Source organism: Protomyctophum parallelum (assembly GCF_964188405.1).
Source record: "Protomyctophum parallelum genome assembly, chromosome: 5".
In the NCBI taxonomy this organism is placed as follows: Eukaryota; Metazoa; Chordata; class Actinopteri; order Myctophiformes; family Myctophidae; genus Protomyctophum; species Protomyctophum parallelum.
Genome location: NC_139702.1, coordinates 27,374,921 through 27,401,361, shown reverse-complemented (window position 1 = coordinate 27,401,361; position 26,441 = coordinate 27,374,921). Strand labels below are relative to the sequence as shown.

Genomic DNA, 26,441 nt, shown 5'->3' with positions numbered 1-26,441 from the left:
ACCTCAATAGATTCTGCTCTAAAACCTTTTCATTCTCTCAGCCTAGCGATATTGCAATAGGATTTCATTGAATGTTTTTTGTAATAATGAGAAATGCAGCCTTTTTTTCGTTTACTTTTTGTCTTTTTCTTTCCGTATAGTCTTGTCAGTTGTGTTTTGCATGTCTGTTTCTTCCTTCAATAAAAATTAAGTGAAAAAAAAAAAAACCTTTTCATGTCAAGCGGGACCCACAGAGACCCCCATTATGGTGTTACCTCTGGGGGTCCCAGGTCCCTGGACCTCACTTTGAGAACCACTGCCATAAAGGACCATACCTTCGTATATTTTTTAGGGCTGTCTAAGTTAACTTGTTTAATCGCGACTCTCCTATATTTTAAATTGCTATTATTAATATTCAACATTGGCTATAATATCCAGTATCCTTGTTGTATTTTAGTGAACCCAATTAGGTCTGAGGCCGATTCTAAAAAGCCTTATAAATACTGACCTAAGTTTTTATCATGATTATTTGTGAGGACCAATTATATATAAAGATATAGCCTAAGTGGTAAAGTGGTCCTTTTAATTATCAAAATACTGATTGGTGTTCTGTTCTCATTTTAATAGCCTATAGGACTACATTTTACAGTTGACCCCCGGCCCAGTATGCATGAAGTGACCTACCAATACCAAGTATGATATGGGGACGTACATACATACCATTTATTGGCTTCTGCTTGCCAACTTTGTGACTACAACGACCAGAATCTAGCCTCGTAAACCACCGCGGGAACCGTAAACCGCCCCCCAGATTTATTTTTCTGCCTGAGGGGAGAAAATGTTGTCCAGCTCCCCCTAGTGGTTCACCATGCTATTCCAGAAGTGTCAAATTTCGCTGTCACGTGTGTGCTGAGAAAGAGAGAGAGAGAGAGAGAGAGAGAGAGAGAGAGCAAGAGAGAGAGAGAGAGAGAGAGAGAGAGAGAGCGCAGAGCGGCACATATGACAGTCCGTTTAGTAGACTTGCCCGAACGGATGAGCGTTATAATAAAACAGTTAAAACTTACTAGTTTTGAGAAGCTGCTATAGTTTCTTCCACCTCACCGTTGTGGATATCCTACTGGGGGACGTCAATACGATGCGTTCACACAAATAGGTAAAGCGATAAATTCTTCCTTTTGGCATTCAAGTTAATTGTTTTCTTTACGTGTATTTAGCCTAGCCCATTGTCATCATTATAATAATCTACCATGTGTTACAACGTGGGCTAGTGAATGAATGGCAACGTATACGTAGCCGTCTCTGTCAAGTGTCAACTTCTCTTTAACTCGTTATCCGATATATATAATTAAGGATGCTATCTGTCCTGAGTGAGCTTGTATTCATTTCACTAGTTATTTTATGCAAGTAAATAATTCATGTATCATGTAGACTTTAGGTTCACTGCAAGCAAGCAAATTTATTTCTGTTATTTTTCGTCTGAAATAGCTACGAATTTAACATTGTCGCTATAGTGCCATAGCTCACTGCCACACAATAGATTAGTCTCTTCTCTTGTCGTGTGACATGCCGGTTGGGCCAATGGTGTACAATACACACAGTTACAGTAAGTAACTAAGTAGAAGTACTTATAAGTACAATTTTGAGGTATTTTTTACTTTACTGAGTACTTTATCTTCTACTCCACTGAAAAATATTGTACTTTTTACTACAATCATTTAAAAACTTTGGTTACTAATTATTATTATTATTATAAAACATTTGAAAATAGCCAATATACAAGCTCACAGTCGCGAGTCGAGCATGTAAATCTGCTATTTCCAAACATTTTAGTACTTTTACTTTTAATACTTCAAGTAAGCCTATTTCCATGCGAAATACTTTTGTACTTTCACTCAAGTGACATTTTGAACACAGGCCTTTTTATAACTTTGCTATTCGCTATACTTTTACTTGTTAAATATCGGGGTACTTTCTTCCACCACTGATCATCACTGATGCCGGGCCGGGCCACGGCGGGCCAGTCTGTCTTGATGGGGGTAAGGCAAGCCCCAGCTGGGCTGGGCTGGGCTGGGGGGGGGGGGCTGGCTATTGTTCCGTCCACATCAACTGATTTGCATGCATCATCTCACTTGAGCATCTGGCCTCCGAGTCTAGTCTCCTTTGTTCCCCTCTCTCAAATTTGGCCCATTTTGACTAAGTCCAGCAGGTCATTCAGAGCCCTCCTGCCGACTGTAATTATTTATTTGTGAGCTGCTTTTGTGTGTGTGTGTGTGTGTGTGTGTGTGTGTGTGTGTGTGTGTGTGTGTGTGTGTGTGTGTGTGTGTGTGATCTTTTAATAACCTTAAACCTTCTTTGACATCACAACTATACACTACACAGACCATTGGCTTGGACTGACATCTGAGCTTGTGGCTCAGCTGGGCATCTATTTATTGTCCTTGGTGTGTGTGCATCAGTGGTTCTCAAACTGTGGGTTTCCCCAGTTGATTATGCTTAATTTGCAACATTTCTTTCTCACTCACTGAACTGTCTTACATGTTCAGTAGACAGCATGAAAAAAGCTAAACGACATGCACATCCACAACCATAACTTGGGCAGGTGCTGCTGAGTGACAGTAAGCAAGGACAAATAAATAAACGCTCGCACTGAGGGCTCCAATGCCACAGATACTTTATCGCACCACAAAACAAAGCTGTGACGTTTCGAGCTCAAAGCTCTTCCTCATACTAGACAACATCACACAGGGTGGCCATAACACATTTACTAGTTATACAGTAACACCATTCACATCAATCAGACAGGGAGATGTGTATATAAATATAACGGCATCATATTTCTCCGCCAAAAATTTCCATTCTTGAAATAGCTCTCTCCCGGCCGTTAATCACATTCACACTCATCAAAAACCAGCACTGTTTATCTTCCACTGATGTAGTGCAAGCGAGTCTGCATTTGTTTAGAGGGAAAAGCCCCTAAGGATGGGTGGTGTGCATTTCAAGGCTTGATTGGAGACTCAAAACAATTGCAGGGTCACCAAGGTTCCAACAGGGCTGAAAACTGACGCTTTCAGAGTGCAGTGCAGTGCCATGGGCGAGTATTGTATTACAGAGTTTCAGCTTTAACAGAGGCACACAAACTTAGCATCCTTTGAGTTGAAAAGCCACGCTTGAAAATGGGGCCTGATAAAGTTCCAAAGCAGGAAAAATCCTGTGTGTTTATATTGGAAAAAACGGGACATCTGAAAATCACAGCTGCTTCAGTAGTCAATATTGTGGTCATTGTATCCTGAAAAAGGATACTCTTTTGTAAGCGGAGATCTTGAGATAACTCAAAAATCCTCAGTGTTATTTCAACTCTGCAGTGTATACCAGTGGTTCCAAAACTGGGGGGGTCCCCAAATAATTTTGAGGGATCAGCCATGAGCCGGTTGGGACTTGGGAGACCTTGGTGTATACAGTTAATGGAACCAAATGGACCTGTACACGTACGTAGGGTCCATAGGATGCTGCCCATGACAGCATCCTATTGGCCTATTTTCCCGGCCCCACACAACCTTAACCTGATCTGAACCAAACCTGACCCATGCCAAGCCTAATGAGGTCTATCCTAATACCTAGTACTTCAATGTATTAGCTTCATACCTAAACATCTCTAATACCTACACAGTTAACCGTTTTCAACCTCATACAGTACCTAACCTAACCTTGGTTAGGTTAGGTGGTTAGATGGTTTACCAGGCTAGGTTAAGATTAGGTATTAGACTGGAGATGATCAGAGTCTAATGCATTAAGTCACCTAAACTTAACTGTCCGGTTTGGTCGGCCCATAACAGCAGTCCATTATGCCCAGCCTACGTTTCAGCTTTCTTACTGTATGTATAGGCATTACTCATCGTAAATATCACTTCCTTGCCATTGCCAGAGGCACGTTTTGACATCATTATACAGTATGATAGAATAATCATGAAACAATCTGTGATACAACAAGCATTCATTGTTACTGATTCAAAGTTTTACTAGTCTGAATGGCAACCAACATTCAAGTCTTTGGTCTGCGAGTCATAGAGTACTCCTTTAAAGTGAAGTAATTAGACCAGACAAAAAGTGTTACTGGAGCAGAGAAGTATCAGTAACATACAATACAGTACAGTAATAAGCCATTTATACTGACACGGTCTGTAACAGTGATGTAATGGGCATATATATATATATATATATATATATATATATATATATATCGATATTGTGATTTAGGAGACTAGATATCGTCTTGAATTATTTTAGCTTAATTAGCTATTTAATTTTGGAGGTCTGGGGAAAAAAACAATAAATCTATTTTCTACTGACAAGCAGTGCCGAATCAACCCTTCCGAGGGCCCTGGCCCCCATGTGATTCACGTGCTTGTAACACAATCAAGAACGACACTTTTTGCATTTGCGTGCCCAGTGAATGAATGCGTGTGACTGTGCGTCAGCACTATCGCCGCTGCAACCACAGAGTTAATAAGTCTGCTCCCTGACGCTTTTATCTGCTATTTTTGTGTCTCTTCCCACCAAGTGGTTAACTTAAGAAACTGTTGGATGACCAAAAACACTAGCTGAGGGTACTGTGTTGCGTTACATGGAAATCGGTGACAGCTGTACCCATTTTAAATAGTCTCAGGCACAGGGCCCTGGAGCTTAAGCTTCACTAAGTCCATTGTGAATCTGGACCTGCTGACAAGTACATGCAGCATTCAGTCAAATTGTGCCAGGCAGCACCACACCAAAAGAATCATGATAGTCCAAAATGAGAAAATTAGTCATCTTAGGTTTATGATTTTCTTTCTATATTTTTTATTAACTAAACTCCAAAATGTTAACACTTTTTGAGTGGATGTTCCATCTCTCAGCAACATTGAATGACATTGAAGAATCCCCCACAAAGCCTGTTATGCGCTACCCACTAGAATCTTAGCACATTTTGAATTCGACTTTTTGAAATATACAAAATGTCAGAGCAGAGTAATACAAACAAGTTACAACAGCAATTTCTATTCAGCAATGTTATTTGGCCAATAAGGGAGCTTTTTGGGGAGTATATGATTAATATTTCATTGCTGCTTCATGAAGACTATAAAAGGACAGTTGTGATCTGTCTTAAAGGGCTCCGTTGATGTACAAACATGAGAGCCATATGAGTGCATGGAACGGAACACTGTAACTGTAAGTCGAGTGGATGAAACCCAAACTGCTTTGCCCTGAACCGTTTTTGTGACGAAGACGGACGGCCTTGATGAGTCAGCAACATCTGTCAGCCAAAAGCAGCCAAGTGGAGGCAGTCAGTCAATCTGTCCACTTAAAGCTCTTCCTGTGGGAGGGGCCACACACCACACCAACAACATTCTGTTAAAAAAAGGTTATTCAAAGCAAGTCTGTTAACCACATTTCAACCCTATATAGCAGGGGTATTCAACTAGATTAGGTCGGGGGCCACAACTGTAGAATGATTGTGTGTGGAGGGCCGCAAGTGTGCGCGCGAAGCGCGGATTTTTTTGGATTCTACAAATGTATTTTGTGTTCAAACACAAAGATCTATGTAGGCCAGGGGTCCTCAACTAGAAATGCTGAAGGTCCACAAATAATAAGTAGTATAAATACGTTTTGAATAAGACCATGGTCCAGTCTCATGCGCGCGCAAATACAATTGCGGGTCGCGGGCCCCATGGGGTGGGGCTTCCCCCCTCGCCCCCCACCCCTAGAAACAACTATGGCTGATTACTGTCATTATGATAATCTAGCACTTTATATATCGCGCACATCATACCTGTAACTTTCTCTCTTTTTTTTTTTTTTTTTTTTGAATTATTATTCCAAGGGCCACTAGGGAGCGCTCCGCGGGCCGCATTTGGCCCGCGGGCCGCCAGTTGAATAGCCCTGCTATATAGGCTACAGTACTTATTTGACCTCCAGGGCAGTATAATAGATCTTCTAGTGCAGGGGTTTTCAAAAATAATTGGCCCAGGGACCACCATCCTGACTAAGAGCAACCTGGAGTGGAGACCACACTATAGAGCGTTGCAGTCCCGCCACCTTTCATGACGACGCCAGGCCCAGGAAATAGTTCCCAATGCATTTTTCCCATAGACATTTCAAAACGACATTTCAACCTTTTAAGCGTCGTACGAAGCCAACTCTTGTCGTGACAAATCATGACAACAAACACAATATTTTGGACCAAACAAATAATTACAAAGAAGAAAAACAACAAAAAAAGTGTTGTAACCTGCCGTTTTTTTCTTTGTTTCTTTCTTTCTTTGTTCGGGCCAAAATATTGTGTTTATTGTCATGATTTGTCACGACAAGTTGGCTTTGTCTGCGGCGTAAACGTCTTTAAATAAATACTTTCCGAAAAGTCTATGAGGAAAATTAACGGGGATTTCTTTTCCGGGTCTCTCGAGGGGGCGGGACTGGGACGCTCTATTGTGTTGGGTGGGTCTATCATAGACCCACCTGACAATAGTGGGTTCATGCACCATTACGTGGGTTACGTTTAGGGTGACCACCAGCCATCTTAACATAATCACAGTAATCCTTTCATATTCCATCATATTCAACGGCTTTTGGAGAGAAATGCATGAGACAGACTTAGAGGGCAGGTGTGTGTGTCGCCGATATCAAGCTGACACTGACGCTCGCTATTGTTACAAGCATCAAGGCAATTATGTTTGTCAAATAGGCTTACATCTGGCTGATACTGTAGGTATTTGTTCAAGCTGTTAGGCTATACTTGGTTGGTGTTTTATACAATAAAGCACTTAAACTGACGCTGATACCCAATGTTGATTTCATATACAGTATATATAATATAATAATAATATTATATTATTATTATTTTATGTTTCTGAATGCATGGCCACATTGGCCAGCCCTGCAATAGTCAACGGACCATCGGTTGAAATAGTATATACTGTATATTTCTGGGAATGTTCTACTGGAGAGAAATGTAGCTATTGTGGTGGAATAAAATTTCCACTTGTTTCCATCGTCTGTCACATCTCACATCTGATTGTCACTGAGCTCTGAGCTCTACTAGCTCAGTGGTAAACATTTCAGCACTTGCAGATAGAGGAGAGCCAGGTTTGAATCCAGGGTAGGACTTGAAAGTTACAGGAGTACAGCTTTAAAGGTGTCTGGATCCGCCTCTCTTTCTCTGACAGGTCCACAGAAGTGAAGTGACTGACTCTCATATAGACCGACCTCTGTCTGGCGTCAGGGTGAACTCGGGTCAGGGAGGCTGTGTTATTATTTCCTGTTCAGGGCTATACTGCGAAAACACATAACCATAACATAACCTCGCTTGACTTTGTTGAGCTGGATTGACCGTGACCAAGTGGTGCCAAGTCTGCTTATTATAAGCAGCCTTTTTCAACTCAACTCAACTCAAACTCTATTTATATAGCACATATCACAACGACCCCAATGGTCGACCAAAGTGCTGTACAGGTATAAAAATAGAAAAGACAGAACAGTACATAACAAAAGTGTCTTTGCTTGTAAATTATAGGTAGTTGGTGGGTTGCATATTTTGGGGGATATTTGTACAATGTAACTGTAGTTGCTTATTTGGGTCAAGGACTGACCCCCAAATTAATGTATTGGTACGTGGACCCCTATCTACTGTATATATATATTATTTTAATTTATATTTTTTGTCCCACGATTTTGTAACCCATTTTTCACCCCTGTGTCAATCATCCTGTGATGTGATCCTGGGCTCTACACACCCTCCGCCAACCTAGGGAGAGCAACGGACTTAACTCATGCTTCCTTCATGCTTGACTGTCCAAGTTGCTCCTTTACCTTTTCACCTGACAGGAGTTTCCCCGGCCGGATGTATCGAGTGGAATGAACATGTTATTCCAACCAGTTCCTTTCCCCTCCATCAGGCGTCCCGGCTGGCCAGGGGGAAGCAGTTTAGAGACCAGGATTACTGCATGTTTTTGTGAGGGTACCTACCCTAGGGGACACGGGGAGAACATGCAAACTCCACACAGAAAGGCCCTTTCGCCAACCCCGCCTTCGGGTATGGGCACTGATGACGCGGAGGAGGAAACACGCCGCCAGCACCCACAGCGCCCCGAGCGGGAATACGAACCCAGGACCTTCTAGCTGTGAGGCGACAGCACTACCAACTGTGCCACCGTGTCCCCCCCTATCTACTGTATAAATATTTTGTGCCACTGCCAGCGACACCCGTACCAGTACCAGATTTGTTCAAAATGTTTTGATTTTTTCAAGATTCTGGCACCAGATTTGTTCAAAATGTTTTGCTTTTTTCAAGATTTGTTATGCAATGTAGGCAATCTACAAGCCCCATGCGATGCGTTGTGAACTTATAGATCTGCTATTTTCAAATGGCCGATGTTTCAAGTGCTCATTTGGCCTATAGTAGCTAATTTTGGGATTATTTTCAGAGACCTGGTTGCTTATTTATCTCACAAAGTCTGGCAACACTGCCTGTGACCGCAACATGGCTGGTTCCACTGTGAGGAAAATCTCCACTGGAGCTCTGACTATAACAATATAGCAGTTCAGTTCAGCTGTACGGTTAACCAATCAAAGCCGAGAAAGCATCTGTGTCATTTTAGATTTTTGTTAGTAGCCTATATACACATTTTGTTTAATAAAAATAAAAATAAAAGGTTTGAGAACTACTGATTTGGATTGCATTAGTGTTTAGTAGAATCGGGCTCAGGTCTTAATTGGTTAAACCTTTTTTGTAACTATACCTTTCAGGACGGGAACCCCTTTTGCGCTAGTTGTTGCTAGTATACAGTATATACGCAACATACATTTTGTATAAATATTTGAAGGTTTTCAGAAACTTTAGATGAGTATTTAGAAGGTGTTTTTGGAATCGGCCTCAGCCCTCAGTCCTAAATGGGTTAAATAACTTGATCATACCGTGGCGCTGATACCACGTGTTTTAAACCTCACAGCTCGGGAGGTCTTTATTTTTCCAGGAAAAACTGCTGATTGAATGAAAGGAAAGTCTGAATGACTAAATGAAAACAGTGCAGAAGCTTCCTCCCAAGGTGATTGTTTAGTGAATAATTCACAAGTTTTAAATATTGTATAGCATTCTTCTTCATCTGTCCAGAACCAGGGATGCTGCTGATAAGCGTTGAAAGAATGAACTTGCTCAGAATGCGTGGTGGGTGTGTTCAGAGCTCAGTGGCCTTGTGGTTAGAGTGTGCGCCCTGAAACTGGGAGGTCGGGGTTCGATCCCCGGGCCAGGTCATACCAAAGACTGTAAAAATGGGACCCAATGCCTCCCTGCTTGGCACTCAGCATCAAAGGGTTGGATTGGGGGGTCAAATCTACTAATCAAATGATTCCCCGAGTGTGGCACGGCTGCAGCTCACCACTCCTTGGCTGCGGCTCACTGCTCCAAGAGATGGGTCAAATGCGGAGAACAAATTTCACTGCGGTAACGTGTGACAAATCGTACGACTTTGACTTTGACTTTGAGCTCGTGATTAGTGTATCATCACCCACGAATGTCACAAAATGTGTTCACCCGCCACAGCCTACTATACTGTTTGTTGAAATGTATGTACAGTATGTTCTCAAACTCTTTTCCTGTCAAGGCACCACCCAAATTGATATATATATCATTTGGCCAACATTTCAAAATGTTTTGTGCCAGGGACCCCCAGAAGAGAAGATTTGTGTAAAATAAATTCTAAATTATTCAACATATTTCAAACACTTTCAGGATTTTTCAAAAGTAGCAGATGTACAAGCTCACAGGGAGTCCATATAAATGGACTAACTACCTTTGCAGGGCTCCCACTGGAACCCCCCCAAGGACCCCTAGGGGTCCCTGGACCCCATTTTGAGAACCACTGTCCAGTGAACTGTCCGGTGCTCACTGATAGCAGCAGCTCACATTGTAAACAAAAACCCAACTGTAATTTTACTTTAAGCAGCAAGTTTTGCGTCATTCTAACTAATTTGCCAGCAAATTCAGTTTGGCCCCCATAGCCGGGCATAAGGCTATTAGCATAGAAGGGGCAGCCTGTGTTAACTTATGAATAGCTAGTATTGAGGGGCTGTGTTAGCAGCAGTCTTTGACGCTAATCTTATTTTAGAGGCTTCTTGTGATGTGTGAAGCTGACTCTTTACAGCTAAACAACCCTCTCATTGGATGAATGTAACACAAATATTTGACTTGTGGTCCGTTGTACAGGTCCTGCCTTTTGGGATTTTAAAGTTTTCCCATTTAAACAACCATGGCTTGGTTTACATCATTCATAGTCATACTTCACTTCTGCAGTATTTTGTTCGATTCCAGTATGGCCTATGTTGATTAAAGTTATTAACTTAAAAGCTGTTTGGAAAATCCTAAGTACTGTAGGCCTACTGCTGTCATATACTCATGGATACCCCGATATTCTTCTGTAAGGCTATTAAGCCATTTTGAATTATATACAGTAGGAGCAATATAGGATAATATATCTGATTAGCTTTGTAAATTCCAATGGAGGCTTTTGAACAGAATAGGCTAATGCTTTTAAGTCCACTTAAGGGGCTACAGGATTTATGCCTGGTGACTTTGGTTATCTACCGGGGTCCTCAGAGTTACTACAGACGGGGTACCAAAGATTTGTGAGATAGGAACTTTCACGTCTGCCGTTTTTATCCTGGTCTTCAAAAGGATTCACATATTTTCAACTCTGAGTGTGTTTGTTTGGATGAGAGCACCTTGCCTTTTCAACTGGGGAAGAAATATGCTTTGGTTGGTGTCTGTATATACAGTTCAGTATTTTCACCCCGAAGGATAGCTCCACCTGTTGGTCTGTTCTGTCTGGTGTTAGCATTATGTTATGCTTTAGCTATTGAAAAATAGCAGATCTACCAGCTCATAGCGCGCCACCGAGTGGCGCGCTACGAGCTTGTAGGTCTGCTATTTTTGAAACATTGTCAACATTGTACACGGTGGCGCCCGCTGGCCAAGTGGTCCAGGCACATGCCACATATAGGCTTTGGGCCTGACAGCGCGTCGTGTGTTTGAGTCCCGTTCATGGCGACCTTTGCTGCATGTCTCTCCCCTTCTCCCTCTCTCCCTCTTTCCTGTCTATCTTCACTTGATACTATCAATAAAGGCAAAAAAGAAAAAAAACATTGTGCACAGATTGCAGGATAAACCCTGCTGATTTGGTGAACCTACAGCATGTCAATTCAATGTTTAAGTAGGCCTCGAGGCCTGTTAGCTCCACGTTCATTATCACTAGGTGCTGAGCATATATACAGCGTCTCTTTTCAACACAGAGGCCAGCTCACATGTTGCTCCTCTGCGATTGGCTCTCGCCGCTGAATTGGCCGCCCTGCGCCCTCCGTCCCGTCGTGTGGTCGCCATGATTCTGCCCTGCGGTCAACACTTGTGGGCCTGTTAACGTCTTCTGTGATGAGAGGAAAAGGGGGGGGGCGCACGGCACACAGAAGTATCCTTGTTACGGAGGAGTGAAGTCACTTTAAAAGTCATCCTCCTTGTCTTGGTGGTGGAGGGGGTGGGTCTAGGGGAGGGGAGCTGCAGTGCAAAGCTCCCCTATTATCCAGTTACAGCGAGTGAATGATCCTCTGTCCCCCTCTAGTTAACTGGCTTTATTCATGGCCAGTGAAATAAACAGTAAACGTGTGACTTGTGTGTGGGGGTGGGTGGGAGGGATTCTATTCATCACATGTCTTTAACCCACGCACAGGCTAAGATGCATGTCATACACTCACAGAAACATGGCTTTACATCCAGCGTGACTGCATGCGGTGGGGGTCTTTGTCACATGATGTCACGGAAAACAATTAAAGAGTGATGATGGTCAGGGGTCGAAAGGTCACAGTCCCTGCAGCAGACAGTGTGTCCATATAGTCCTGCACTCCATAGACATGGAACCATAGAGTTATATTATATAATATCTAGAGAGGTAACCCGGAAATCCCCTCCTATAGACGAATCATTGGAGCGGTGCACTTAAGGCCGGTATCAAGCTGCACTCAATATGAGATAATGAGAACCCAGGAAAAACAGCGCCCTTATTTTTTACAGTCTGTCTGTCACTTAATCCGTTTTGGGGCGGGAACCCCTTTTGGTGTTTTAAACATTATGTTATAATTTAGCTATTGAAAAATATTTTTGATAAATCGTTAAAATGTGGCGCAAATCATTGAATATACATTTCAGAGCGAACATTTTTAACTAAAATATTTGCTTCTTGGGGGGTCCCTGGAACTACATATTTTGAGATGGGGGTCCGTGGCCCAATAGAGATAATTCTGGGGGTCCTTGACATGAAAAAGGTTGAGCACCACTAGAAACATGGGTTTTTCGGAAAAATGTTCCCAAAATGTTGACCTCAGTCCAAAATGGGTTAATGTGACACCGCAGCTATGATTGTGCCTAGGGCAGTCTGTGTGGATTGTCTATTCACGTGTATGGAGGTGCTCACCCAGTGCATACCTTTTCACCGCTTCTTTCGTGTTTACATATTGACGGTGACGGACTGACGGACTGTCAACAATGTTTCCCTATTTTGGTCATTACATTATGTCATAATATTATAGGCGACAAATAGTTAAAAAATAGCCAATCAATCTACTCACAAATCACCAATGTGTCAAATCACCAATGTGTCTTTGCAATGCTTTGTGAGCTTGTAGGTATGTTCATTTAAAGATATTTTTTGACCTTTATTTAGAATCCTAATAGTAGATCGTACAGTGTAGAATGACAGGAAACAGGATAGCAACAGGGCACAGCACAGCAAAGGTCGTCAGGCTTGAGAATTGAATCCGTGACTCAATGTCAGTCTACATTTGAATGTGTGGTATGTGCCGTAACCACTATAGGCATCGGCGTCCCAGGTTGGCTATATTTTTATTTTCTATTTTGAACAACGTATTATGTTCAAAATATTTATATTTTCAATCAAATATATATAATATTTAATCAAATTAATTTCAAATGTATTAGAATTGATTTAGTACTGCCCGGCACCTAGGCTGCTAATGCTGCCTGACAGCATGTTGCGGGTTCGAATCCGATCCCGGGCGACCTTTGCTGCGTGTCACTTCACATCTCTCTCTCCCCATTTCCTGTCATAGTCTACTATCTCTATCAATAAAGGCCCCAAAAATACCATTTAGTACTTTTGGTCAAAATATTGGTGGTATTCTAAGGACTCCAAAATCGGGAACGGCATTAGAACCCAAAAAAATCCAGCATCGGTCAGGCTCCACATGGAGCCCCTACACAGTCATTCAATACAAAATCACATAAATGGTCCTGTGTGTGACGTAGACCTTACTCCTGCTGTTCTCTGTGTAAACCTGTCGGAGAAGTAAGAATAAACCATTCTTTGAAAGGAGTGTTTATAGTATAGTCTCCTTTGATGTTATGCCAGGAGAGACTTTTTGTGTGAGAAGCCCGTGTCACTCAGAGCCAATAATTATAGGATTGTTCTGTGGATCTGTGCTGAGACATTTGACCCACACATGCAGGCTGGTGTTCTCTGGTCTCTCACAGGCCCTGTCATTTGATGAGCACTTAGCTACTTGAGTGTTTGCCCTATATCATTGCTGTCGGGCAGAAACCACTTACTGTATCTCCATTTCTTAACTTTTTGTGTTTTTTTCATAAATATGCGTCACGAAGCGACATGTTTTGAGCTTGTGGATCTGCTACTTTTGATGTTAATTTACGGAGACAAAAACCCACAAAAGGATGGAGATAAGGTACTCTGAAATGCAATATAGGCTCTGCGCAGCAGCCACATTGGAAAGAAACTGACCCTGGCTCTTCTTCACTTTCTTCACAGGTTGCTGCCAATGATACTAACGAAGGCTCTGTTCCATTTCATGTAGCACAGTGGTTTTAAAACATTTTAACTTCAACGTCCATCCATAACTCTTGAGAGTGTACAAATGGAACCAAATGGACCTGTAATGTTCTCTATGGCACATGCCATGCCATAGAGCCTATTTGTCGAGCGTCGAAGGGGCCAAGCTGTGATATAGGGTCCTCTAAGTATATAGATACACTAGGCTAACACTTGCTATTCAGCACATGGAGCACAGTGACCTGGTTGGTGCTCAGTAACCACACTGCCTCAGCCTGCTATCATTTATTCATCTAATGGTGCTTTTTGTACATACAACAGTGGAACAGTTGCTCAGTCTTGGTGGCGAGAGGCGAACGGTGAGAAGTTCAAGTTTGTGACTGGGTGGTTGCAGGTTTCGATCCCAGTTCTACTGAGAAAAAAAATCTGAATAATTTGTATAAAAGTGAAGAAAAGGCTGTGCACACTGCACACTCATAGCCACGGTGCAGGATAATTTATTAAATTAGTATACTACAAACTTTTCAAACTGGAAAGGTCTTCTTTGGGGATTGTAAAATAAATGTATAACAAGATATCACAGAGTGCTTATTGCGGTTAGTTTTAATTGTTGCTATTATGTAAGTAACAATGTAATAACAATAACTGCAATTGTATCTGCAGTTTGGTTTCTACCTCAACCCAGACATTAATGAAAGTGACACTTAAAAGAAAAGTGTCACTTTTAACACTTTTAACCTGCCATCCATATAGTATTTTGTAGACGGACATTCGAAAAAAGCGAAAACAAATGAACATTTAGCGGCTCTACACGCTCACAACACGTCTGGACGTGAGCTCGTGGAGTGGCTGTTTTTGCTGTTCGTCACATAAGTATAAGGCTTTTTAAGTGGTTAAATGGAGGAATGCCTCATTGTGGAATGAAACCTCACGTGTTTCTTGTTTCTTGTGATGTCTGCAGGTTAAGTGGGGCGTAGAGGAACCACAACAATGACTAGACTTTGAAGAAGACAGAGACAGAGGAGTGTTTGGTTCTCCCTCTGAAGGAAGGAATCACCAATGTTCTCTCCTCCTGCTGCTGACCAGGAAAACATCTCCTCCTCACCGGCCTCCACCAAAGGCCCAGTCAAATATGGGGAGCTCATTGTCCTGGGGTATGATGACACGTTTAGTTCATTTATTCATATTCTTTCATCAAATTTCATCAAAATATAGAACACTTGTACACATGTGTTTAAAGGAAGCCAATGATTGCCCCCCATGTTGTCACTGCCCCATGTTGGCAGTGCCAACATGGGGCAGTGTCAACATGGGGGGCAGCAGACTGACCTCTTGCTTCCTTCTATGCATGAGGAGTCCAAGGTGCTTCTTTTCACCTGACAGGAGTTTCCCCGGCCGGATGTATCGAGTGGAATGAACACGTTATTCCGACCAGTTCCTTTCCCCTCCATCAGGCGCCCCGGCTAGCCAGGGGGAGGTAGTTTAGAGACAGGGATTACTGCATGTATACCTACCCTAGGGGACACGGGGAGAACATGCAAACTCAGTCCACACAGAAAGGCCCTTTCGCCAACCCCGCCTCGGGTATGGGCACTGATGACGCGGAGGAGAGAACACGCCCCCAGCGCTCACAGCATCTCCAGCGGGTATCGAACCCAGGACCTTATAGATGTGAGGCGACAGCACTACCGACTGTGCCACCGTGCCCCACCAATCTACGTTTTTAACTCAACTTTTATTCTCCATTGCCCACATGGTTGACTCTCTCTCTCTCTCTCTCTCTCGCAAATGAATGTTGAATGAGCTTAAACAAATGCCTGCGTTTTAGCACTGTGCGTCTTGCACTTTCGAGCCAGTGGGTTTTGTTTTAGCGCCGCATAATTCAACCTAGATCCAGTCAAATGCACGAATGCCATCCACCACATGTAGGAGGAATGCTAGCTGCCTTCCTGAGTGAACTCCGTTCACTTGGAAAAAGAGAATGCATGTGTGCTGCTGGAGCGTCATAAAGATGTAGTGGAAATAGTGGGGCTGTTGTGGTTTCAAATGTTTCTTTCATACTTTTCAATTGTGTCGGGAACTAGAATTAAAAGCGTCTGGGATGTATACCGCCAACTGACAATTACAGTGATGGTAATCTTTAATTTTGCAGAGCCATATGGTTGGTGAAAACAAAGGTTTGCTTGAAGTGTGGCCTGATTTTAATTGTCACATACTGTTACGGTAGAAGGTTGAATGTACAGTAGACAGAGCCTGACAAGCAAGTCACTGTCCCTATTTCTTAACCATTTAAAGCGGCACTATGTACGTTTTGTTGCTATGAATAAAATAACGAATAATATGTGAGTAGGGCAACCGAACGGTCAGCGACGTCCCTGCATGTGGTGAATGTAATGAAAAACTCAAAATATATATCCGCTTAGCCTATATTTCTTGAGGAGGGACTAACTCCCTTCAAAAAGAAGGGAGCTATTCCCTCCTATGTCCATCTTTTGGTGTCTGTGTAAACACTAACATTGAAGCCAAAAGTGAGGACAGAAAAGTGAAGACGCAAATTGTGATTGGCCGGAATGACATTTGTGATGATTTCATTGGTTTAGGTTGTTTGTATGATGATGCATGATGATACAAAAGCGCCCCTCACTTCACACGGGTGTGATGTTTTCTTACTCTTGGAAATCTTTTGAACAATTTCCCCTATAATGACATGCCCACAAAAGGGATAGTTCAGTTCAGTTCAGTTCAGTTCAGTTTAGTTTATTTTATTTTGGTCATAGAATGAACATTACTTGTATTAAGTTCATCATTTTTTACAAAGTTTTGTAGAGACCAAAAAGGTTTAGGCTGAAGCCAATGGCTTATTGCGCCCTTCCTTTAGACATCAAACAGACTTGATGGGGGACAATAAACAAACAGAAGAGAGGAAAAAAAAAACATCAACTAAGTACGAATAAAGGAAAAATAAAGAAAGTTGAAAATGGTTAAAGAAACACAGGATGTTAACATTTCCCACTGCAGTGAAAACATTGGTCTTTGGTACCAACGGAACCAGCTTGTTGCTTTATTAACCACAAAGCTCTCCCACCGCTGTTTTCATCTTCTCCTCTCAGGTACAATGGCTCCCTGCCCAACGGGGACAAGGGCAGGCGGAAAAGCCGCTTCGCTTTGTGCCGCAGACCGAAGGCTAACGGCGTGAAACCCAGTACCGTACACATGGGCTGTAGTCCACAGGCAGCTAAGGTAGGCTACAATCCTCATCAGTGTTCATTGAAATCTGAGAGTGTAACAAAATGGAACCAAATTTGGTTCCATGCATATGTCACACTCTCAGAGTCGCAGACACAAGAGGGTTCAGAGCCTCTCAAGGACCCCACTGGCAATGTGGTTAAAAAAATAGCATGTGGTTCCTAACAGTAATTGTTGTCTTTGTGATCCACAGGCTATAAGCAACAAGGACCAGCACAGCATCTCCTATACTCTCTCCCGAGTCCAGACGGTTGTGGTGGAATACACTCATGACATCAACACGGACATGTTTCAGGTCTGTTGGATACATAATGATGCAGTGGTTATCAAAAGTATAGGAAAAGTAGTATCACAATCATTTTTATCGATTGGCTATTCAAAAATAGCAGACCTACAAGTTCGCAGATCTGCAAGTTTGTACATCTGCTATTTTTGAAAATATTTGAAAACTTTTAAAGGTTGTTTGGTCTGGTGTTTGGATTCTGATTGTTATTTGTGAGTGTTTGTTCAGTAACTAAAGAGGGGTCTCCCTGTCTTAAATAGCTTTTTAAATAAATATCTTCTACTTTTTAACTGGGCAGGAACCCCTTTTGGTGTTTTAAGCATTATGTCATACTTTAGCTATTGAAAAATAGCAGATCTACAATAGCTCATAGCGCGGCACTCTATGAGCGCGGGGACATGAAAATGTTTGAGAACGACTGACATAAAAACATAGGTTTTTCAGAAAACTTAGGATTTAGAAGATTTTTTTTTTAGAATCGGCCAAAACTGATTTTAACACATGAAATTATAAAATATGGCCGAAAATATTGGCCCCTAGTACATTATACATTTTTAAGAAAGAAAACCCTGAAATGTAATTTTATTTTTTATTTATATGTTCCAATGTTCAATGCCAAAAACTCAATGAAATCGCTATTTGCATGACATGTAATCGTCAAGTTAAATGTAATGACCATGTCAGCCCGAAAAAATGACAAGTAAAAAAAAAAGAAAATTAATTGTGGATGTCAGGTTTGTCGTTTGTGTGGAGGAGGAATAGACTACGTCTCTCTGAAACGTACCGGTACCTAATCAATAATTGAAGAGAACACTGATCGTGCTGAGTGCTTTAGTAACTACCCTGTTTGCTCCCTGGTCACTGGTCTGTGGTCGTGGCGAGGTATAAATTGGCTACATTTAATGACTGTGTCATTTAATGACTTCTACTAGGTCATCGGTTTTCAATGTGGGGTTTGGCGACCCCTAGAGGTCCTGGAGGGGGTTCTAGCTAGGGGTCTCCAGCTGTACTGGTCTGTAAGTCTGAAAGTTCCATACACAAATGGAGCCAAAATGAACCCACTTGGGTCTGTAACTCCGAAACAGTACTCGCTCTCTGAGTTAAATTAAGATTGGCCATTCTTGCTACCTTTGCTCGACACTCTCAACAAACGTAGGGCATTCATTTACAAAGAAGGTTTGCCTGCCCCAACGTGACGATATCTTACTGCAGTGTTTCTCAACCTTTATAGGCCATGACCCCCGAAATAATCATATTTGAACTGATGGACCCCCCCCCCCATCCTCACAAGCACTCGGAATTGTAGGAGTTGAGGCATTAAAGTTTGACCCATTTCCACAGATGAAAATAGTATAGTAGTACAGTAGTAGTGAGTACAGTACAGTAGTAGTCTATAAGTAAGCCTATGTGTAGATGGCTATATTCTTTATTAGGTGATATTTGATATTTTGGCCAATGTTTGAAGCATTTTTATAGTACAGTTTTGACACAGACATTCACAGTAATTTATAAAAAAAAATTAAGCTATTAAAAAGGTCTTAAAATGTCCTTAAATTGTCACTTTAGAAATGTGCACTGGTACACTAGTATACACGTTTGTTTACTGTTGAGTGAGAACACAATGTTGCACATTAAGTGAATCGTCTGGGGACCCCCCCCATACAAAATCATCTGGAGACCTCTCCTAAGGGGGTCAACCCACAAGTTGAAAATCACTGTCTTGCTGTAAGTATGGACTTCCTAACCGGCCCTGTGGTTGAACAACATGACGCAAAAAAAAAACACAATACGGGAAGTGCTGAAGCAATCAACTGTAAAACTGCCGTTGCACAAACATCATGTTAGTAATTATGTGTCTGGAAAACACTCTGATAATTGAGGCCTTGTACTATAAATCACAATCAACACAACACTGAGGGGACAGAGACTTAAACAGTCCCCTTTACGGAAACAGATTGTTGTCACCGACTGGCTTAATTACGTCTTGGCTTGTTCTGAAAAGACTCATTATGCTCCAGTTAGAGGAAAGCTATTTGGGGTTTAGGATTGTAAGTGGAGTTAGAAAGATGCTGGCTGAGAAAAAAGAATGAATGTGTCTGTCTGTCTGCAGCTCCATGACTTTCAGACTGCTATCTGGTTCTGTTTAAAGTGGTGGTTCTCGAACCTTTTTAATTTCAACGACCCTCGGTTTGGTATGCATTATGATTAGGCCACGAACCCCCATAACTCATGGGTCCATTTTGATTCCTTTATAATTTAACGATTCCTAACTTTCAATAATTTACCAGGGGACCCCACTTTGAGCACCACAGGTTTTAAGCAAATGTAACATGTCTCAGTCTGTATGCGCTTTCAGTGTTTTAAACATTATGTTATAATTTAGCTATTGAAAAATAGCAGATCTACAAGCTCGCTACAAGCTTGTAGGTCTGCTATTTTATTTATTTATTGTGAAAATATTTATTTCAGAAAACTGGAGGATTTAGAAGATTGTTTTTTTTATTTCGAGGTCAGGCCTAAATGGGTTAAGGCCCATTCATTGTTGGGAATGGTATTCATGGACTCATGGATTTGTGTTTTGTAATTACCGTAGTATAATGCACATGTAGAACCATTATTATTGCAACAGTCTATTATGCTGGTTCTGCAAATGACGGTGATGGTGACTTACTGTACCATTAAGGGGGAGGCAGTGGCTCAGGAGGTAGAGCGGCCATTTGGAAAACGGAAGGCTGCCGGTTTGATCCCTGGCTCACCCACTACGGTGAACGTGGTTAAAACAGTGTATGTTAAAACGACAGCAAATAATGATTAGGGAAATGTAGCTAAGTTTGTGGCAAATATATATGTAGGCAAAAGTTCATTCTGCTTTAAGTAACATGTGACAGGACAAACCAGGGGGATTTTCATGATTCTCAGTCCATTGCAAGCATTTGTTTTGTACGAAAAAACACTCCTTGGGCTAAAAACGGGCATAGCCGTTCATCACATGAGGTCATCAAATTTGTAAAAGCTAGTGGGTTTTTGCCACACATTGCTACACTTTGCTAACTCCCATACTCAAAAAGCAACCTGTGAGTATAACAGTGATGTTTTTGGCAGCAAATTTCTATTTTAGTTTTAGTCATAGTCTCTTGAATAGTTTTCACTTAGTTTTAGTCACATTTTAGTCACCTGGAATGTGTTGGTGTTAGTCTAGTTTTAGTCGACTAAATCTCATGAGATTTTAGTCGACTAAATCTACAGTTGATTTAGTCGACTAAAATGTATTTTGGTGGGCATTGATGCCGTCGTAAGGACTGTTTTTACACTTGCTGAAAATAGCCGATCTACAAGCTCACAACGCGTTGCGCTGCGACGCGTTGTGAGCTTGTAGATCGGCTATTTTCAGCATGCAACCAAGTGTAAAATGACTTATACTGGATCTCTTGTCCACTAGTCCCTTCCTAACATTTTAGTCTAGTTTTTATTTGTCAACAAAATTGTCAGTATATTTAGTCTTAGTTTTAGTCATCATAGATTCGTTTTTATTTAGTTTTCTTTTAGTTTTAGTCAGTGAAAAAAGGTAGTCAACGAACATTTTTCGTCTTAGTTTTAGTCGACGAAAACAACACTGCTGTGAGTATAACGTGTGTGTTTGTGTGTGTGTGTGTGCGTAACAGATCGGGCGGTCCACGGAGAGTCCCATTGACTTTGTGGTGACGGACACGATGCCCGGCGGCGGCCACGGCGGCGACAGCCTGTCGGTGCAGAGCACCATCTCGCGCTTCGCCTGCCGCGTCCTCTGCCAGCGGAGCCCGCCCTACACCGCGCACATCTACGCCGCCGGCTTCGACTCCTCCAAGAACATCTTCCTGGGTGTAAGGTTATTTATTATGAGATGAATGACGGAATTTATACCATTCAGGCATTTAACCCATTCTGACCTGAGATCAGCATATTTCATATAATTTTTGTTGTCCTTGACATGAAATATTGAGAACCACTGATACAGAAGGTTTTTCAGAAAAAAGACATTTTTTTAATTTTGACGTCAGGCCTAACCCCATTCTGGGCCCTATTGGTGTTAGCATTATGTCATGCTTTAGCTATTGAAAAATAGCAGATCTACAAGCTCATAGCGCGCCACCGAGTGTCGCGCTACGAGCTTGTAGGTCTGCTATTTTTGAAAAATCGAAGAACGACTGACATAGAAACATAGCTTTTTCAGAAAACTGTCAGGATGTAGAAGACATTTTTAGAATCTGATCTCAGGTCAGAATGGGTTAATAATAAACTACTTCTACCACTGCCCCCCCCCCCCCTGCAGGAGAAGGCAGCCAAGTGGCGGATGCAGGACGGTCAGATGGACGGACTGACCACCAACGGCGTGCTGGTGATGCACCCCCGCCACGGCTTCACCCAGGACTCCAAGCCCGGCCTGTGGAGGGAGATCTCCGTCTGTGGCAGCGTGTTCACCCTGCGGGAGACCCGCTCCGCTCAGCAGCGGGGGAAGATGGTGGGTTTGGGGGGGCTCTGCATTTAACCCATTCTGACCTGAGATCAGATTCATACGAGGTTTCCACTGGACACACACTGGTCTGATGAACCCATTCTGACCTGAGATCAGATTCTAAAAATGTCAGTCGTTCTTCGATTTTTTCAAAAATAGCAGACCTACAAGCTCGTAGCGCGCCACTCGGTGGCGTGCTATGAGCTTGTAGATCTGCTATTTTTAAATAGCTAAAGCATAACATAATGCTAAACACCAAAAGGGGTCCCCGCCCAAAATGGGTTAAACACATTGTATACTAGTTGTATGTGTGTCATCTCTTTCGGGGTGGAAACCTCATAATGTGTCGGAAAACTGTGCCTTTTCAAGATTCAAATTCGAAAACGTCAAAAGTAGCAGATCTACGAGTTCAAAATGTGTCGCTTCGGTGCCCGTGTTTGGAGCTTGTAAATCTGCTACTTTGTATGCTTTCGTGTGACGCTGTAGTCGTAGTATGATCAAGTAGGGCGTTGATTTACTAACAAAACACAAAAAGAAAAAAACTTATTGGGACAAATAATTGCCATAACATAAATATTGTATTGATAATATAACATCAATATTAAAATGATGACTAATGTCATAGTATGTTTTCTTTAAAACCTCAAGTATATTGATCAACGCTGGAACACAACCGATTCATTGATCATTAACATAAATGACTCTGCTGTCGGGGAGAAACCACTAGAGGAGGAGAGGTGGTGGAGTTAGCTGCTTTTGCTATAGCAGGCAGTTTGAGGGTCCAATGGAGTTAAGAGGTTTTCTCCGAAGCACTTTTTAATGCTTTCCATTGGTTCCACATTTTTATAACCAATCGATTCAATTCATGGAAAAACAGAGATGTACAATTCTATGTTCTTGTACCTGTATAAAGCATTCCTTGTCAACAAAAAACAATCAACATATCAGTGTTGTTTTTGGCAGCAAATTTCTATTTTAGTTTTAGTCATAGTCTCTTGAATAGTTTTCACTTAGTTTTAGTCACATTTTAGTCGCCTGGAATGTTCTAGTGTTTAGTCTAGTTTTAGTCGACTAAATGTCATACGATTTTAATCGACTAAAATGTGTTTTGACAGGCCTTGATGTCGTTGTAATGACATATTTTACACTTTGGTTGCATGCTGAAAATAACAGATAAATCTCACAACGCGTCGCGCTGCGACGCGTTGTGAGATTGTATATCTGTTATTTTCAGCAACCCAGCATAAAACTGGATCTCTTGTCCACTAGTCCCTTACTAACATTTTAGTCTAGTTTTTATTTGTTGACGAAATTGTCAGTATATTTAGTCTTAGTTTTAGTCATCATAGATTCGTTTTTATTTAGTTTCTATTTAATTTTAGTCAGTGAAAAAAGGTAGTCGACGAACATTTTTCGTCTTAGTTTTAGTCGACGAAAACAACACTGCAACATATCATGATCATAATGTTTCCGGTCCAGGTGGACAGCGAGTCTCAGGAACTGGTGGACGGCTCGCTGATCGACCTGTGCGGCGCCACCCTCCTGTGGCGCACGGCCGAGGGCCTGGCGTGCACGCCCACCATCAAGCACCTGGAGGCCCTGCGCCAGGAGCTGAACGCCGGGCGCCCCCAGTGCCCCGTGGGCTTCAACACGCTGGCCTTCCCCAGCCTGCGGCGCAATAAGGAGGTGCTGGACGAGAAGCAGCCCTGGGCCTACCTCCGCTGTGGACACGTACACGGGTACCACGCGTGGGGCGGTCAGGCCGAGGTGAACGTCGCACATGTTATGTTATCGTTTGCTGTCGGGGGGGGGGGGGGGGAACTCCATACTCCGTAATTAACGCCCTGCTTACCACAAAAGTAGCAAAAGCGGCAGATCTAGAATCCGCTTGTAAATCTGCGTTTGAATTTGAATCCTGAACCGTTTTGAACATACAATTTACAATTTAGGCATTTGGCAGACACGACTTGTACAGTAAGCAAGAACAAAAACATGGTAATACATCAACTACATCAGAATAGTCATCATGAATCATACATAAGCTAAACGTATGAGGTTTCCACCTGAGACAGAGACAGTATTATAGCCTGATTGCAAATGATGTGTTTTTGCATAAACATTGATCTTCAATCTATAGTGACTCTACACAGTATAATATTGAATATGTAAAATACAGCCCAAAAAGTTAGAATTTGGAAATAAGAGGTTTCTGCCCAACAGCGACAATAATTATGTTTAATCGCAATTATTTGAACGACTATTACTCGTCGATTAATCACGACGGTGGCAACTACCCCCCCCCACCCCCTACAGGTGGAAGCGGAGGTCCAGGAGCGCGAGTGTCCCATGTGCCGGTCGCGGGGCCCCTACGTGCCCCTGTGGCTGGGCTGCGAGGCGGGCTTCTACCTGGACGCCGCGCCCCCTACCCACGCCTTCGTCCCCTGTGGCCACGTGTGCTCGGAAAAGACTGCCTCCTTCTGGAGTCAGATCCCGCTGCCTCATGGGACACACACCTTCCACGCCGCCTGTCCCTTCTGCGTCCAGCAGCTGACGGGAGACGCCGGCTATAAGAGACTTATTTTCCAAGGGCCTCTGGACTAACTAGGCCCACTAGGACTACGTTGTTTTTTTTTATCTCAAGGACCTCTAGGTTGGTATAATTATGCATTCAAAGGTAACGGAAACCCCATAACTTAACGAATGGAACCAAATGGACCCGTAAAGCAGTGGTTCTCTCAATCGTTTTAAAGTCAAGGACCCGGAATTGGTATGTATTTGGCCACAGACCCCCATGTGAAAAGGTTTTGTGCCAGGGAACCCCCGGAAGCAAAGATTGTGTTGAGAATGTGTGCTTAAAAAAGATTTGCTCTCTCCCGTTTCCTGTCAGCCTACTTTCTATCCCTTAAAAAATCAATAAAGGCGTAAGCCGCAAAAAAATATCTAAAAAAAAATAAAAAATAAAAAAGATTTGCAAAAATGTTCAAGATAAATAGGAGATTAAAAAAAATAGGAGATCTACAATATAAGATTACAAGGTCACCATTTTGAGAACCACTGCCACAGACCCCCCCCCCCATAATGGAACCTGTAAAAGGTCCATTATATTGGTTCCATTTGTACAGTCTCTTTATAGACCTGTAAACTAAAGGGCACATTTAGTTCTTAAAGGGCAAGTCACACTTTGGTAGAGATTGGAGTTGTGTAGTTTACCTTGCCATGGTGTGGGCCTATAGCTCTCAAAGTCACTCTTTTAGCCTGTAAAACAAACAATGCTGATTCAGACAATATAAAACATCACAAAGCCTAGTACGCTTTTTAATATAAAATACTGACTTTGAGAGTGGTTTCATTGATTGATTGATTGATTGATTGAAGAATGTATTAACAGTTTTGGAGAATTACAGAACATTCCAAGTACAACTCAATACAAGACTGTTAACTGTGGACGACACCATAAAGCATTACACTTGTTTACAATAGGGTCCACCATGTTCAATTCATCATAACATTTAGAGACGTACAAATATACTGTAACGTTTAGCACCCTGAGCTGGAGTCGAACCCCGGCCGGGGTTACGACCGGGTTACGGCCAGGTCTTTCGCAGGGTCGTAACACTACCCCCTCTTTTCCCCCGTGCATTCTCGCTTCACTCCTCGAGTCCCTCTCATCCCTCGCGCAAGGGCACGCTCCAGGGGTCCTCATCCCACTTCTGACACTAATGTAACGTTTGGAGGAGCAAGTTAACGGCCGGGTCTTTCGCAGGGTCGTTAGAATACACTACTAGATAGCCAAAAAATAGGAAATCATCATAGAGGAGGTAAAAACATATACAGTGAGGGTAAAAAGGATTGGGTGGGGGGATTCAGATTTTACGGGGGCCAGTTTCGAATTGCAGCCGTCCGTAGGTGCCCTTGAGAGCGTTTTCTTTTTACCATACAATGTAAGTCAATGAGGAGCACATTTTGAATCATCAATTTCTAATCAATGGAGCAATTTATTTATTCTTGCCCACCTTTGGAGTTACCTCATAGCAAGGTAACTACACAACCCAAACCTCTACCAAAGAGGTATTTACCTTGCAATAATTATTTATAATAACTATCAATAATTTCAGGACCACTAGGGTCCCAGGACCCCATTTTGAAGACCACTGAAAAAGGAGACAGCTCAGACTTTGTTTTGTTTTTTGTATGTTGTGCCCTAATGGGTAAAGCAGATCGTGGGAAAGTGCTATTATGAGCTTTACGGTTTTCATAACTTAAAATATTTTCAAAAGAGTTAGACAGGAATGTGTTCTACTTTTTCTCAACAAAAGAAAATCAAGTGACCTTCTTTGACAGTTCTTCTGTTACATGTTTGAATTAAACACTATTTTTGTGACAGTTATAGATAATAATATATACGCTAACATGGACATTTGTCTCACAATGTATTTCATGACCTCTCGACTTGAAAATATAGGATTTATGTTTGTGTGATAATGTTTGTAGCTTTTTTATATATATATATATAATAAAAAACTTTAGAAGACATTCGAATGACCTCTTCTGTTGGTGTTAAAGT

The 26,441-nt window shown here is 42.1% G+C and overlaps 1 protein-coding gene across 2 annotated transcripts; it reads left to right on the top strand.

The window, feature by feature from the left end:
• Nucleotides 1-998: 998 nt before the first annotated feature.
• LOC310859472 (E3 ubiquitin-protein ligase pellino homolog 1-like) lies at nt 999-24,625 on the top strand. Of its 2 annotated transcripts, XM_083766028.1 has the most exons (8): nt 999-1,132; nt 14,818-15,010; nt 16,967-17,096; nt 17,296-17,397; nt 21,048-21,245; nt 21,695-21,883; nt 23,357-23,644; nt 24,191-24,625. In XM_083766028.1, exons 2-8 carry the CDS (start codon nt 14,916-14,918, stop codon nt 24,476-24,478), a joined length of 1,290 nt encoding a protein of 429 aa, XP_083622154.1. In that variant the 5' UTR covers nt 999-1,132; nt 14,818-14,915; the 3' UTR covers nt 24,479-24,625. The 2 variants fall into 2 exon arrangements, with proteins under 2 accessions (XP_083622154.1, XP_083622155.1); XM_083766029.1 differs by lacking the exons at nt 999-1,132; nt 14,818-15,010 and adding an exon at nt 15,504-15,527.
• The last annotated feature ends 1,816 nt before the right edge of the window (nt 24,626-26,441 follow it).